This window comes from Bactrocera oleae, chromosome 2, assembly GCF_042242935.1.
Source record: "Bactrocera oleae isolate idBacOlea1 chromosome 2, idBacOlea1, whole genome shotgun sequence".
Taxonomy (NCBI): domain Eukaryota; kingdom Metazoa; phylum Arthropoda; class Insecta; order Diptera; family Tephritidae; genus Bactrocera; species Bactrocera oleae.
In genome coordinates, this window is record NC_091536.1 from 60696219 (window position 1) to 60711090 (window position 14872).

Below are 14872 nucleotides of genomic sequence, written 5' to 3' on the forward strand. Positions count from 1 at the left end.
TAAATCAACAGACCACATATACATATTGTTCGCCACACGCATTCACACAAGCACACACGCACACTCGTAAACACAATAAACAAAAACAAATCGCTGCGCTTCAATAACAATAATCACATTGAAATTAAATAGCAGCAAGTCGCTCACTTAATACAAAATAAATAAAAATTGCATGATATATTTATATAACTGTTCATATCATTTGCACATTTATTGGCGCAATCGTGTCTGCTTGAGTGTGTGTGTGTGAAAATGCTGCCATCAATTTTCCGTAATAAATTTTGCAACAGAGTTGAGTTGAGCACACATACTCGTACATATGTACATACACATATGCGGCAATATTATGAAGAAAAATGGGTCACCACAAATACCAAAACAATTAGCCAACAACGATCGCAATCGGATCGGCCGACGTTGCAGCGTGAAGGATGACAGTGGTGGGACGAATTGGCGATTCGGGGCTTTGCACTCTGCGTCCGAGTGCACCGAATGTAAGCGTCAGTTTTTATGTATGTGTGTGCGGGCTGTTTTACACACATAGTTAAATGTCGTTAAGTGAGAGGGTGATTCAATGCGATTGGCAAATTACTGCCCATAAAATGTAAAAATGGAATGCAAATAAAGTGACTTCAATGCGAAATGCAATCGACCATAATGCCAGACACGCGGCAGCAACAACCGTGTGGCGTCGTATGTAATCACTGTGAGCATGCGACAGCGCAAAAAGCGTGAACGCAATCATAACAAACGCAACAACAACAATCGCAACGGCAACAATGCAAAATGTTGAATCAATTAATTGTACAGCAATAAAAAGCATTTGACAATCAAGCACCTTAATATTGCATAAATTAAATAAATATACAAGTATAACATATGTATGTGTGTGTATGTATATAAGTATGTATTGAAATAAACATGTAGAAATGTGCACCGAGACATTGATTTGCCATACAAGCGATAAAAGTTAATGTCACAAAAATGATGATGATGATTTCATAAGAATTTACAAGTTTCACCATTTGTTTGGCATCACAATTGATTGATAACGGCGACCTATAGACAATGGACATAATTTATAAGTTTTTTAATATGGCGGAAATATTCAATATCAAGTAAATACTTATATCTTCCGAAGCACATTCGGGATACTCAAACAAGTTAGGTCAATATATTTAGGTAGACGTCGCTAATTAAAAATCTCTTTCTTAAGCTATGTTCACATTATTTTAATTTAAAGCTCATTCTTAGATCATGTATAACATAAGCATACATTGAGTAATTTCGCCTTGCAAATAAATAAAGAATACCTAAGTACTAAGTAAGTATATCATAAATAAAGAACTATTCAATCAATAAAAATCGAAAATTTGTACTTTGAGTTGGTTGCTCTAAAGAACTTTAAGTAGTTTTCGAAGCATGTGAATATACTTTATCGCAGCCACAGGTCGCCGGATATTACAAGCATTAATGGAGAGTAAATTAAGATACTTGTATTCAAAATGCAAAATTGTTGAATTAAAAGGATTACTGTCACTATAACATACATACGATTTTTTTTTATTTAAGGGTTAACTAGTTCGGTAAGCGAGCAATTTGTTTTACGCTTTTACAGAATCAACCAATCGGAGCTTAGTCCGAAACTAAAAAAATGCTGAAAAAATAAGTTCAAAGTCTGTGAAATATGTCGAGTGGCATTAATGTGAAATCTACGAATCTTGCTATCAAACCCTGTACGTATACTTTTTTTACAGTGGTCGTCCAATATTACGAATATTATGTTCATGTATATATGTATGTACACCTTTTACAGTGGTTACCTAATATGACGAATATTATATTGAAGAATTCAATGTTATGCCAACCGAGTTCGTAAAATCGTAAATTTTTTTACATCGAATGGTTTTTTTTTCCTAGTATATTAAACCCATATTTTCAAATAAATAACTAAATACATTCAGTTTAAAATTTATATATAATTTAATTCAACGATAACAACTTTAGTAGTTGCTTCTTCAGGAAAAACGCATTTTTTTAAAGCAATTTCCAATAAATATCGTTTTTGTCTACATTAAAAATGCTTCGTGGGAAAGGTTATTATTTCTTATTACATTCCTTAGGTTGCTTATAAATAGCTCCACACTATTACAGTAGATGAAAGTTTTTCACCACATTCTCTAAGGAAACGCATTTCTAAGCAGGTTTTGAAATTAGTCATCCAACCATCACTGGGAACAAATTTTTCACGTAGAGCTTTGAATGAAACTTCTTCGCCAATGTTTTTAAAACGGCACCACAATAGGGATATGGTTACGACGTCGATTTTAAATTTGATTTCTTTTTGTAGTACAAACCGAGGACCGAAAGCCCGTTGGTGGCATCACCCAACATCTTTAGTTTATTTTCCAATGATAAACGCTTTCTATTTAACATTGCACTTTCTAAACCAAACGAAATAGAACTTACCGCACGAAAAAACTATTTAGAGCTGACTGAATTACCTTTAATTCAAAGTCATTGGAAACTTAAAAAAAGATTCATTTATATTTTCTGCAGATTTTGTACAACAGTTAAGCAACCGTTGGTTTAATAAAACCTTTGTTTTTGCAAAGAAAGTGAAGTTTAAGATAAAAATATAGCAGCATCGAATCGAATCGAATCGAATAATTAAAATTCTTTGCATAATATAGGAGCATCAATAATCCGAAAATTCGTTATTTTGAAAGTTCATTAAGTAATTGAAAAGTACAATATGTTAAGTGTGCTTACCGACCGACTTCGTATATCATTTAGATTGGGTTATTTTCAAAACAAAAACAAACACAATTGTATGAAGAAGGCATACCATAGGTATCGTTCGTTTAATGCTTATTTCAAAATGTTTCTAAATAGATAAATCAACATTCGTTTGAATAATCAATTTCCAGTAGTAATTTAAAGCTGATTTATGAGAGTTGATTTCATATGCACCTGTATAATTATATCAGCTTGTCGGTTAAATAAAATTAAGATGCAGTGATTAATTGCAAATGCATTAATGCACATTGATAAGCATTGCGCTGCATTTAACAGTGGCGTAACTTCTAGTTTTTGTGCTCCCTACTTTTAAATGAGAAATAATAAATATGCTAATATGATACTTACCTAAGCAAGCACGTGGAAGTAAACGCTATAAAGTATTTAAAATGTAAAATGGTAATTATATAATGAAAATTCAGCATCTTTCGAATCAACTTAAATAACGGATGTGAATCATTGCGGCTTTATGTGCATATAAGTACAAAGAGGAATATTATACACGTAGTAAATGCGAACAACTCAATTCGATTTTAATACTCAGGTGGTACGGACATTTATTCATAAATACTTTTCGTTGCGAGCAAATACTTAAATAGCAGCAAAGTGTGATTTGATTACGGAAAAAGGTTATAATTTATTTTATAAATGTCGATAAATATGTCATCTAAGCAACGGGGTCCCAAGGGAGTGCTTATGTAATGAAAGTTACCTATATTTTGGGGCAAATTTGTTTAAAAGGAGCATACATGTAATATGGAGCTGTAGTTGCTTAGCTATCTTTTTTTATTCCAAAAATATTTAGTTTGTACTTTTGCATTGTAACTGGACACGCTATTTTACATTACAGATAGGAAGTTGTAAAGAATACCGATGCCTGATACTGCTGTAGAGAAGCTATAAGGTAGAGGTGATGACTTTCATCAAAGGTGGCGTTTGGCTCTACGAAAGCGAAGCTAGGCCAATACTGTTTTTGTATGGTGAAGGGCGCTCGAAAAGGCTACACTTGCTAAGAAGCGTGCATGTGTTCAAAGGGCGGCTCTCATCGGCATCTGCGATGCACTGCGGACTATACAAATAATAGCACTTAATGCTATTCTACATATAGCACCCGTGGATATTGCCAGTAGGTGCTCAGAGAAACTGGGTATATCCAGGGGTCACACTGAAATTCTCTCATTCTTCAAATGCATCCCTGAAAACTTGGACCACTGACCACTGATATGTAAACGGGGAGAAGTCGCTGGAGAAGAGGCGTAGTGAGATTTTTCACGATTGGGTCGAGGCTAAGAGGGCGGATATGAGCGAGAGTCTTCTGTACGGAGCCGGATTACCGTAGTGTTTTTAAGGGGAAGTGGCTGCTATTAAGATAGCAGTTTACTTACTGCTTTGAATTGCAGCTTCTTTCAAAGAGGTGAGTATTGACTCCGACAGCAATGCGGCAATTCTAGCGTTCGCAAAAAAGATTTTTGCATTGAATATTAAGGAACAACGGAGTTTTGTTCAAGTCTTAATTTGGTAGTATTTTTTTCTCAATTTATTTTCACCACTCAAAAAAATGTGTATTGAGGTGTAGCAGTATATATACCCGTTATTAAAATTATAAACTTGCACTAATTTTTTCAAAATACCATTTGTACCATTCAATGATCTTTAGGGAATGTCAAGCGATACCTTGAAAATAGTTATGGATTGTTACTAGTTTTCACTTACCTTTCTTGTTCGTTCCGGCTTTGGTAAGTATCTGTGTTTGCTTCACATGTGGTGGCGGAGAACTCAATTCCCGCGGCTTCTTTGGCACACAAAGGTTCAAAGGCTGATCCATTATACTGCCGCTTGCATCATCCTCACTGGCCTCGCTCACCGATGTGCTACGCATATGCGCGGGTTCTCTTAACGGTGACTGCGGTTGTTGGGCAAATTGTTGTTGAAAATTACGTAGTATACTTTTAGGCGATTTAGCTGGTACTGGTGGAAGCGCTGTAGCTGCGTTTGACGACGAATTGGATGAATCATCCATTGCATCCCGTTGACCAACCATGTTGTTGTTGCTGACATTATTAGCGACAAACGTGCGCTGCTGACTTGGCGAGGCGGTGGCCCGCCAACCGAGAATATCCGCAATTGAATGTGGTGTTGGCCGCATAGGTGGCCGCGCATAGACATGTGGATGCCAGCTTTCTGTGACATTCTCACCAGCTTTGATTTCGAGATCATTTTGAGTTTTGGAGGATTTTAATGACGGCGTCGCAGTAGCTTCCAATCGCCGTGGATGTGGTGTTTTAGCGCGCGGCGGCGGTGGTGGTGGTGGCGAGAGGGGTGTCTGGAGTGGAGGTGCCGACAAACATGTTGTCTCCAAATATGCTGCATTACTACTGCCATTTGTGTGACAGTTGCTAGGCAAGGGGCGTGGTGCTGCTTCAAGCGTCTTCTGTAGGAAATTGCCTGTAATACGTTGTTCGGGTTCAAGCCCCTTTAGCAAATTCGCAAGCTTTTCTTTGTTGCTGGGGCTAATGCAAGCATGGTTCGCCACTAAATGCTGTCCGGTCATATTGTGATTCAATGCGCCAATGTGATTATTGTTCATGTGGAAATTATTATATTGCGGCAGACCGATTGGAGGTATGGTCAATGGGCTCTGGTAAACATATGAACTGGCGGCGGCCATATTTAAGTGTTCCTGCTCGGCTAGTGTTGCCTGTAGACGGGCGTGTGTCTTGTACTTTTGCTGCTCTTTGGCGAGTAGTGCGGCGGTGCTGAAGATAGGCGCATGTGCTCCGCTTACCATTTCAGCAACAGCGTCACGATCAATTTCGGGCATCATTTAAGGGCGCTCTCTGGTCGTATATCGTTGGCGAGGTGTGTGGTGCAAAGTGTAACGAGGTTCTGTGGAATGAATATTACGGTAATTTCGATTTAACATATTTAAGTTAGTAAAATAATATATTGTAATTATATAATATATACGTAATTATAATTAATATAATTAAACAGTGTAGATCTTATAGGATTTGCTCTCCAAACAAACTATTTCTTAAAATCCCTGAAAGATAGTAGATACTTATAGCAGTTTTCACTGGGTTATGCAATAATTTAAAATTAATTAACTAATTTAAGAGTAATTCAACGCCACAGCATTGAATCGTGCTTGTTCAATTAAAATAATTAATTAGTAGTTTCAAAATTCTCCAGAATGGAGAGAACTCACACAGAGCGGCGCCTACTTTCATGCATTGCATCTGTGTGCGAACGACTGTTTATATAGAAGTAAATATATTTATATATTTTCCTGTAATATACACCTTGACAACTGCTTACCATGCAACATTAAACCTAGCGGGAAGGCTGTTTTCAGCTTCTGGTGGTACAGTATTCTACAGCTGCAAAATAAGTGAATGAAATCTACTAACATACCAGTTTATCAGAAGCGTAGAATGTAGTATAATTTGATTGACTTTAATTTTTAACAAATAAATGATATACGAAAGAGAGTAGTGACTGTCCGCCTTGCTATTTTGTTGGTTATAGGTGCAACCGTACACGTCGGTCTCTCTATTGGGCAAAAACTATTTTCCTTTTATAAACATATTGTCTTGAGATATTAAAACCTATTATTAAATACTTTTCGTTTAAAAAATGTGGTATTGTGGTTCATCTTTACACAATAAAAAAACTTATTCAAACTATGTGCAATATATCTCGGTAGAAAGCGGTAATAACAGTTTAGATACCAATGATTTCGAACAGAGAAATGGCAAATCGAACACAGCGAACACATTTAGTACAGTTGTCAAAGCAATCAAAAGGGATTTCAGCATTATGCGAATGAACGTAAAAGTAGGAAAAAATTTAAACTTCGGTTGCCTCAAAGCTATAATACCCTTCACAAATACAAAATATTTCATACAAGGACTTGATTCCGATCGTTCAGATTGTATGGCAGCTATATGTTATACTGATTTCATCTGAACAATTTCTTTGGAGATAGTAAAGTTTAGACAAAAATCCGTGTCAAATTTTGTGGATATTTTGTCAAATAAAAAAATTTCCCTTATAAGGACTTTATGCCGATCGTTTAGTTCTGATGAGTTACTTCGGAGGGGGCACCGTTGCTTTGAATAATAGTCCATGCTGAATTTCGTACAGATATCTTCGCAAATAAAAAAGTTTTCCATACAAGGACTGGGACAATGTATGATTGTTGATTTTGTATGGCAGCTATATGCTGTAGTTGTCCGATATCGGCGGTCTCGACAAAAAAAAACAGCTTTTTGGAAAACGGAAAAGCGCCTGTAAACTTGATATCGATATCTCAAAAACTGAGGTACTAGTACGCGTATATACGGACATACGAACAGGCAGACGGACATAACTAAATTAAAAATTAATTCAGCTCGTCATGCTGATATATTTAATGTATAGGGTACCCGATGCGTCCTTCTTCGTGTAACAAACTTTGTGGAAAACTTAATATACCCTCTTCAGCGTATAACACAAAAAAAAAAAACGTTAACTTCATTTGCACCGAAGCTATAAGACACAAATAAAAGAGATTTCCATATAAGAACTTGATATTTATCGTTCAGTTTGTATGACAGCTATATGCTATAGTTTTCCGATCTGAATAAAATATTCGGAGATTATACCGCTGGCGTAAAATTAAATGAGACAAGCTCGTACGGCTTTTGCCACAAATAGTTGGAACTACAATAGGAATAGGTATTTTATTTTTAGCGTCCCAGAACTATCAGAAGGCTTGAAAGTGAAATTGTTTTCTTGACAAATTTACATTGGATAAAAATAGCGAAACTGAGTTCTGAACGAAATTTAAAAGTAACAAAATTAAAATAAATTTAGAAAATTTAGACTTTAAAAAATTGATATTAACTCTAATTATGGTACCATTTCAAATAATGATAGTAAATTAAGTAGTAGCCGATTTTTGAGATGAATTAGTCATCGTGAAGTGTTGCAATAGTAGTGCCAATGTTCAATGTTATTGGTATATATAACCCAGTAGACTATATAATTTGGGATGGAATATTCCTTTTATGTGAATCAATTCGAATTGGCCATGTTCGAGCCGATGACGTAACAAGCCAAATAAATATACATATGTATGTATGTATATAAGAATATACATTTTTATGTTATTATAACTAATTTTATAAATAGTTAATAGAGGCTATTTTCTGCTTAGCTTTCCGGCGTTCATAATTGCATGTGCCATATGTAAGTTTGTTACAGTTGTGTATTTCAAGTAATTTAGACTAGAATGCTAGTAGTTACATATACATAAGTATATGTTTATATATAGAAATATTTTGTGTTCTCAATTACAGTAAGGCCGATTGCCAACTACTTCGCTTCGTCCACATTCTGTTGACCTGCTTTGCGTTTATAAGCTAATTAATGTTGTTCAAATACTCAGAGATAATGGATACGACTGGCTGTCCTACGATTGGTGAATTGGTGAGTGATGCAAACATGGAAAAGTAATCGACTTGCCCTCAAGCTCAACATTCAACATAACAAATGTCTATATATATATAGGTATCTTTATATACGTATATATGTATATATGTAAAGGTTTACATAATTAATTATATTTATACTAATGATGCCATGAATATATGTATATAACAAATACATATGTAACAATAACAGTACACTTTGGCTGTTATGCATGATAGATGTTCATTAGTATGTTTTATACATAGATATACTTGTAACTAACGTCACGCTGAAAGGTTAAAGCTTATTCCAGTAAAATTCTACCAAATATAGCAAACAAAGGTCTAGAATAAAATCGAATATCTCAACTAGGTCATTTATAAAGAACAGTGTGATGTAAAGTGATAAAATTAATAAGAACATACACCCAAAAAATTGAGTGGTGGAATAATACCTCCGTACAATAATCCGTTCATTTTTGACCAAAAAAGTATTAAGAAGTCTGTAATTGGAAATAATTGTAAGAGCAAAGTTGATCTATGTAACTTTGCATAAAAGTTTATGTTTGATCCATTACACTTCATTAAACAATATTGATGGTTCGAAACTTTGCTAAATCAGTCAGAAATATTCTTTATGTTTAAAAATTCTAATTTGCAACTTGTTTTGCGAAAATATCAATACGGTCTTGAGGATTTGGGATTGGCTCTGATTTTCCAATATGTTTTTAAACCATAAAACTTTGAAATCGTTAACACTGTCCTTTGATTATTAAAGTTCCTCTCTATTAAATATGAAGTCCTAAGTAATTGTATCCATATTGCCCTCCTAAACGGAATATATATCGGTCTCTTAATAATCTTTCGATTGACAATTATATGTACACAAGTTAATAAATAATAATCCGTTTTATCAGTTTTTAAATTTTCACATTAACCGACTTCAGTCGTAAAATATTATAATAAAAATGTCACTCCTTAGTATCTGCGTTCGTGCTCACTTGGTAACCCTACATGCTTATATACACAGATTATGCTCAATACGTCTTAACACGAATACAAAAAGCTAACTTATTAAAGAACTTTGCTACAGTTGACATGTCATTTGAACTTAACAGCGTAATGTATACTTAAACTATTTGATTACGAAACCTATGAAATACTCCAAAGCGAGGAATGCTTGGCGCAAGGACGAAAGAGAGCGTGAGAGACATAAAGTTGTAGAGCAAATAATACGAACACATGGTTTTTTGAAATTTATTTTTGATAATCAACTGAGGTAGAAAGCGTAAACGGTAAAAAACGAGTTCCCACAGATTTACGAGACTTTGGTATGTGTTAACGACGATAAATGCAAACGAATAAATGCGAACGACACTAATTTGCTCACAATGGCATTGACTATGTGCTCTAGTCATTAGTAGCTCTTAGTCTGCGTCGGTGAGTAACGATTTCCTGCTACAAAGAGAAATTTTGCTTCGGTTGAGCGAGAGAAATTGTTCGCGAGTGTATGTTGCGCAACATGTTGCTGAAATTGCCAGAGTTTTGTTGCCACAGTTGCCGATAGCATAGCAATTGCTCAACTATAAATAACATTTCAATGTAGTTTTGGTAATTTGTCAATGTGACACTGTAGGGCTGGTAGATGTTATTTATTTATGTACGGTTTCGTTTGTACTAGCGGAAGTCGTTAGAGTCATTCATGAATTGTAAAGCGATATTACGATTTGAACTTTCTATCGGCTATTAGTTATTACTTAATATTATAAAGGAGACTGAGTTTATATTTTATTTTTATTTTGAAGTTTATTTGTATATTTTTTATAAATTTTGCGAATGGTTGATTACTTCATCGTGAAATTTTAATATATTTCTTCTAATCAATTCGCCTTATAAATTACTCAGCTTTTTATTCTTTAGATATATACTACACGTGTGAGCTCTTATCACCGTGTATATCTTCTTGTCATTGCACCCAACTAAATTTTTAAATACATATTATCCCAACACAATATAATATTTACATCTCTCAATCTATCCACATTTGCGCCTTGAAAAGGACATGCCGTTTGGTCTTTATTAAAGCTTCAATAGTGGCATGAGGAGGACAAAATTCCAAAACAACTTTTGACAAAGTGCTCCCCTAAATTTGCAAATGTCGACATACATATATATTCCTATATACATATTTAATAATATATATTTCTTTGAACGTAATCTGCAAAAACTTTAAGTAAGATGATGAAGTACTCTACCACACAAATTACGCGGCAGTGGCCCAATTCATATCTTTACATGAGCTAGTTGCTGTACGATCATCATTGCTTATGCAGGTTCTAGGTATATGGTCCTGTCATAAAACAGCGCCGTATTTAATGGCCCACATACTGTATATGAAATGAGGTGAGTAAAAATTGTTTCCCAGCTAACATAAGTCTTGGAACTCAAACGGGTTCTAAACATATTTTTATTCGAAAATCATAATATCTTATCAAACTAAGAATTATATACATAGGTAAGTATATCTGTAACGAATTAGTTAATGAATACTCTATCATCGTCACTGTTTCCAAATTTGACTAGATTTCTCGGCCATAATTTTTTAAATGTTCCCTAATATTTGAGAAAGTTATAATTCTCAATTTAATGACTAGCATATAACACTGGTAAACCTTAATTATCGAGGTCATCTCTCTTGCGAATAGCTATTTTAAGATTATTTTTGGAGAATATTTTTGCTATTTAATTTCGCGTTTGATAAATCTTCATTGAATCTAATACAAATTTTTCATTGACAAAAACACTTATGAGTAAGAACAATTATTATTTCATGCCAGACAAAAAACATTCAAACCCTACAGTTCAGACACATGGTTCTGGATTTGTTAAGAATACTAAAACCAACCATCTTTCTGAACATCTACTTGGTTACAAACCATTTTTGCGCACTGTATTTTTGCGTTGTCATATTGAAAGCCAATGTAAATTTGCGTGTTTGGGCAGTGGCATGAATTGAATGTGGGCGATTCCATCAGGATAATTTAGTGCTGTTTTTGTGTTATTCACTTTCGCTCGTTATTGAAGCAGAGTTTGAGGTTACGACTGGGCTATTTATAAATATGCGTTTAGGATGGCTGCATGTCTATTTATATAATTATATATATATATGTGTATGGACGTTTATTTCCTACCACTGCTTTTGCCATTTCAATCCGCTATCAACTATTTATTATCATACTTCTTATAATGCCACTTTATATGCCTCATACCTACACATGTACGATTATATCTGTATCCTCATCGTCCCTAAATGTCAATGCTTTTTGTTTGTTTGGGCAATTCGAATTCATCATTTTTATAGTATGTAATGTATGCTTATGTGTGTGTTGATGTATATAAATACATACATGTGTGGTTGTGCAAGGGGCACCCACATCTTTGCCATAACAGCACGAAAGATAGAAAACAATCGATACAGCAATAAGAAGCTTAGTTCGAGCACTGATGACGGTAACATTGCGACTGCATACATATAAACATGTACACAGATATGTACACGAGAGTGTATTCGTATATTGAATTGGCGTTGTTACGCTTGTATCGTTTTTGGTGACTTTGCAATATTCAATGCCTGTAAGCGTTATACAAGCGTTTGCTATTTGACATTAAGGGGGCAGATAATGCTTTCCAGATATTTAAGTAAATGGACATGTTTAGCTTGTCTGACGATATTGTTTGTGTGTGTGTGAGGCAAACGTTTTGCAGCCTTATTTGTCGACGAGGGTGAACTTATGGGCTCTTAGGTACTCAATGATAACTTTATTATGATTTTTTAGTAGCATAAAACATGTGAACTATTTAAGGTAGCGATGGCAAACTATAATTATTGAGAAAAATATTTTGAAGTTTTTAATGATTTTGATGCCTTCTGCTCGAGTTAAAGGTAATAATTGGATTTTTAAATTGTAATTTACTTGAGAGTACTATTTTCAACTACAGTAAACAGATACCTTAAAAAATGCAGAAAAATATTCAATATTATCATAAGGTTCTCATGTTATGTACATATAATTAAAGAACTTTTTTTTAAACCATAGCCGATATATTTACGAAATTTCTGCTATCAATTTGCGTACTAGAGCCCACTGCATAATTCGCCCAGAAACACAACAACAATTCTTACTATAACTTTATGAACACCCTCAAAGGTATTGTAGACAAAAGATGGAACAAAAAATAAAATTGGCCACAACCACCACTGTGTATTGAGCTCTCGTAACTATGCCAAAGTAAATTCATTAAAATTTCCTAACCTCACATTCTTGTATGGTCATATATGTAGTTATAATGTCGTTATGTGCCCTGCAGCTTCCGCAAACTTTCGGTAAAAAATAGTTCTAGGTCAAAGTTAACAAGTTTATTGCGCACTAGTTTAGTACTAGTTATAAAACACCCAATACTTGTATATTCACTGTCTGATATTTACTGGCGAAAAATATAGAACCATAGAAATAAGCATGTGAGAACATAAAACTAATATGATAAGCTTTAATAATTTTATCGAAAAAACATTACTCTACTTTAAATGCTCTTTGACTAGGAAGTTATATTCAATTAGTTTCGACACAGTTTAGACGATATGTGATATCTTACACTTCTTTGCTGGGTTCAGATGCCTCTTTTATGCAGAACATTAAGGTATATGAGCAAACCATCTCAAAAAAAAAAGTCGCTTTAGCAAAGCGCTGTAGCCTTCGTGCCTGCACGTGTTTGAGCGTTTCGTGTCAATTTAATTAGCAGAAATGCCAACATAAAATATTTGAATTATTCGTTAAAAAATATTTCGACATAAGTGAGAGGAAGAATTGGTATCCATAATTAAAGGGTGCAAATTCTAAAAAGCATACGTAAAGGCGCTCGAGCGACTAGTGCATGCACGCCTACATACGTGTAAATGCAGACATGCGGGAATTTCTTTGGCGACGCCTGTGACAACTTTTCTCGAAATCAATTAGTGTCAGCAGCCACAGGGTGGCACACAAATAATTTCCGGTGTTATATAATTTATGTGTTATGTGCGCATAATACATTTGTTGAGACTGTGTATGTGCTTTATATAATGGTATATACATATATTTAATAGTATTCACATACTTTACTCCCTTCAAAATACGATTTCGACAAACTCTGAGCAACAGCTGGCTAATGTGACAAAAGCTTTTGGGTTGTTTGTTTGTGAATTGTGAATATTCAGTTAAATAATGCTAGCAGGCAACTGCAAAATTGTGCATAAAATATTCATATATTGAGGAATGAGCGTATAAAAGTTCCTAAAATAACACAAATGAAGTTTTCCGAGCGCCAGGTAACGGCTATCTGCAACGGAAATGAAATGCCACTTTAATTTTAATTTGTTTATCCTCCTGGCATTGTCCTTCCACTACCTGCCAAGCATGTCAGTTCATACAATTGCACATACTTATGAGCATACCAATAAAAAATAATTGGATTGACGTGAGTAGTTTGTGAAGCGCCTTGCCGACACAAGTCCTTTTCAACTGCAGACACACGCTCACTCTAAGGCGAGTTCGTTAGCTTAACGCTACAAAATGTAGTTGTAGTGGTATCCTCGCATGCCGAGAATGCCGGAAATATGCTTCGGTGTGTGGCAATACAAAATTAACTTCGGTCTGTTTTCAACTCATCTTCTTACTCCTCCGTAATCTGCTTATCTTTAAGAGTCCGTATTTTTAACAATCCTTTTTACTCTCCCTCTCTCTTAAATATGTGTTTTGCACTATTTTACCTTTAATTTACCCTTCTATACTTTAGTCAGTGCACTAGATTCTAAGTGGCTGTACGCTAGACCCTCTCTGTAATAATGGCACGAAGAAGCTCAATTCGACGTAGAATTCGAGGTGTTTGAGTTCTACTATAGGATTAGAATTCGATTTCGTGGATTTAAGGCCTTTCACATGAGTCTTTCTAGAAGGTGACAATGAACCTAGTTTTAAGAAACTCAAAATTTTAAGTGAGTTTGCGGAGTATTGAGGTTCTTATCGATATTTTTTAGATTCAGTTATCCAATCCAACTGAATCTGCCCTCTGAAAAAGCTTTCCATAAAAACAATGTTTATAAATTGAAGTAAGTGATTTCATTACAAAATTCTTTCTACTCATACAACCTTATGCATTTATTTTAGAAATATATGTATACACTCAAGCACATATACATATGTATATCCACTATGCAGGAACGCTTGTGCTCCTTAAATTACATCTTGCTTTTTTGACCGTGTCCTTGCCAATGCTGTGCTATGCAATGCTGTAATTGTTGTAGTTGCAGTCACTATAAAAGGTTACATTGCCACTAGTATGGCATGTGTATTTTTTGTTGTTTTTTACCACTATAACTGTTACTTGACTACCATTTTGTATGCCATGAATAAAGAATCTAATAGATTTCGACTGACTGACCTCGTTGTGATATCAACTTTTGCAGTTCCATTTGTAGAAAGTTATTTAGATATGTAACATACATACCATATACTTTTTTAAATATTTTATGAAAAAAAGCAAAACTCGATTGGCTTTGAGTTCATGACATTATTGAATGAGTA

At 34.6% G+C, this 14872-nt stretch overlaps 1 protein-coding gene across 1 annotated transcript in view; it reads right to left on the reverse strand.

Moving 5' to 3' along the window:
• Positions 1 to 14872, reverse strand: part of NK7.1 — a 106061-nt gene that overhangs the window by 44903 nt on the left and 46286 nt on the right. Inside the window, exon 3 of the mRNA XM_036378365.2 lies at positions 4513 to 5685. Coding sequence (XP_036234258.2) covers positions 4513 to 5623 — 1111 coding nt within the window. The 5' untranslated portion in view covers positions 5624 to 5685. The remainder of the gene's footprint in view (positions 1 to 4512; positions 5686 to 14872) is intronic.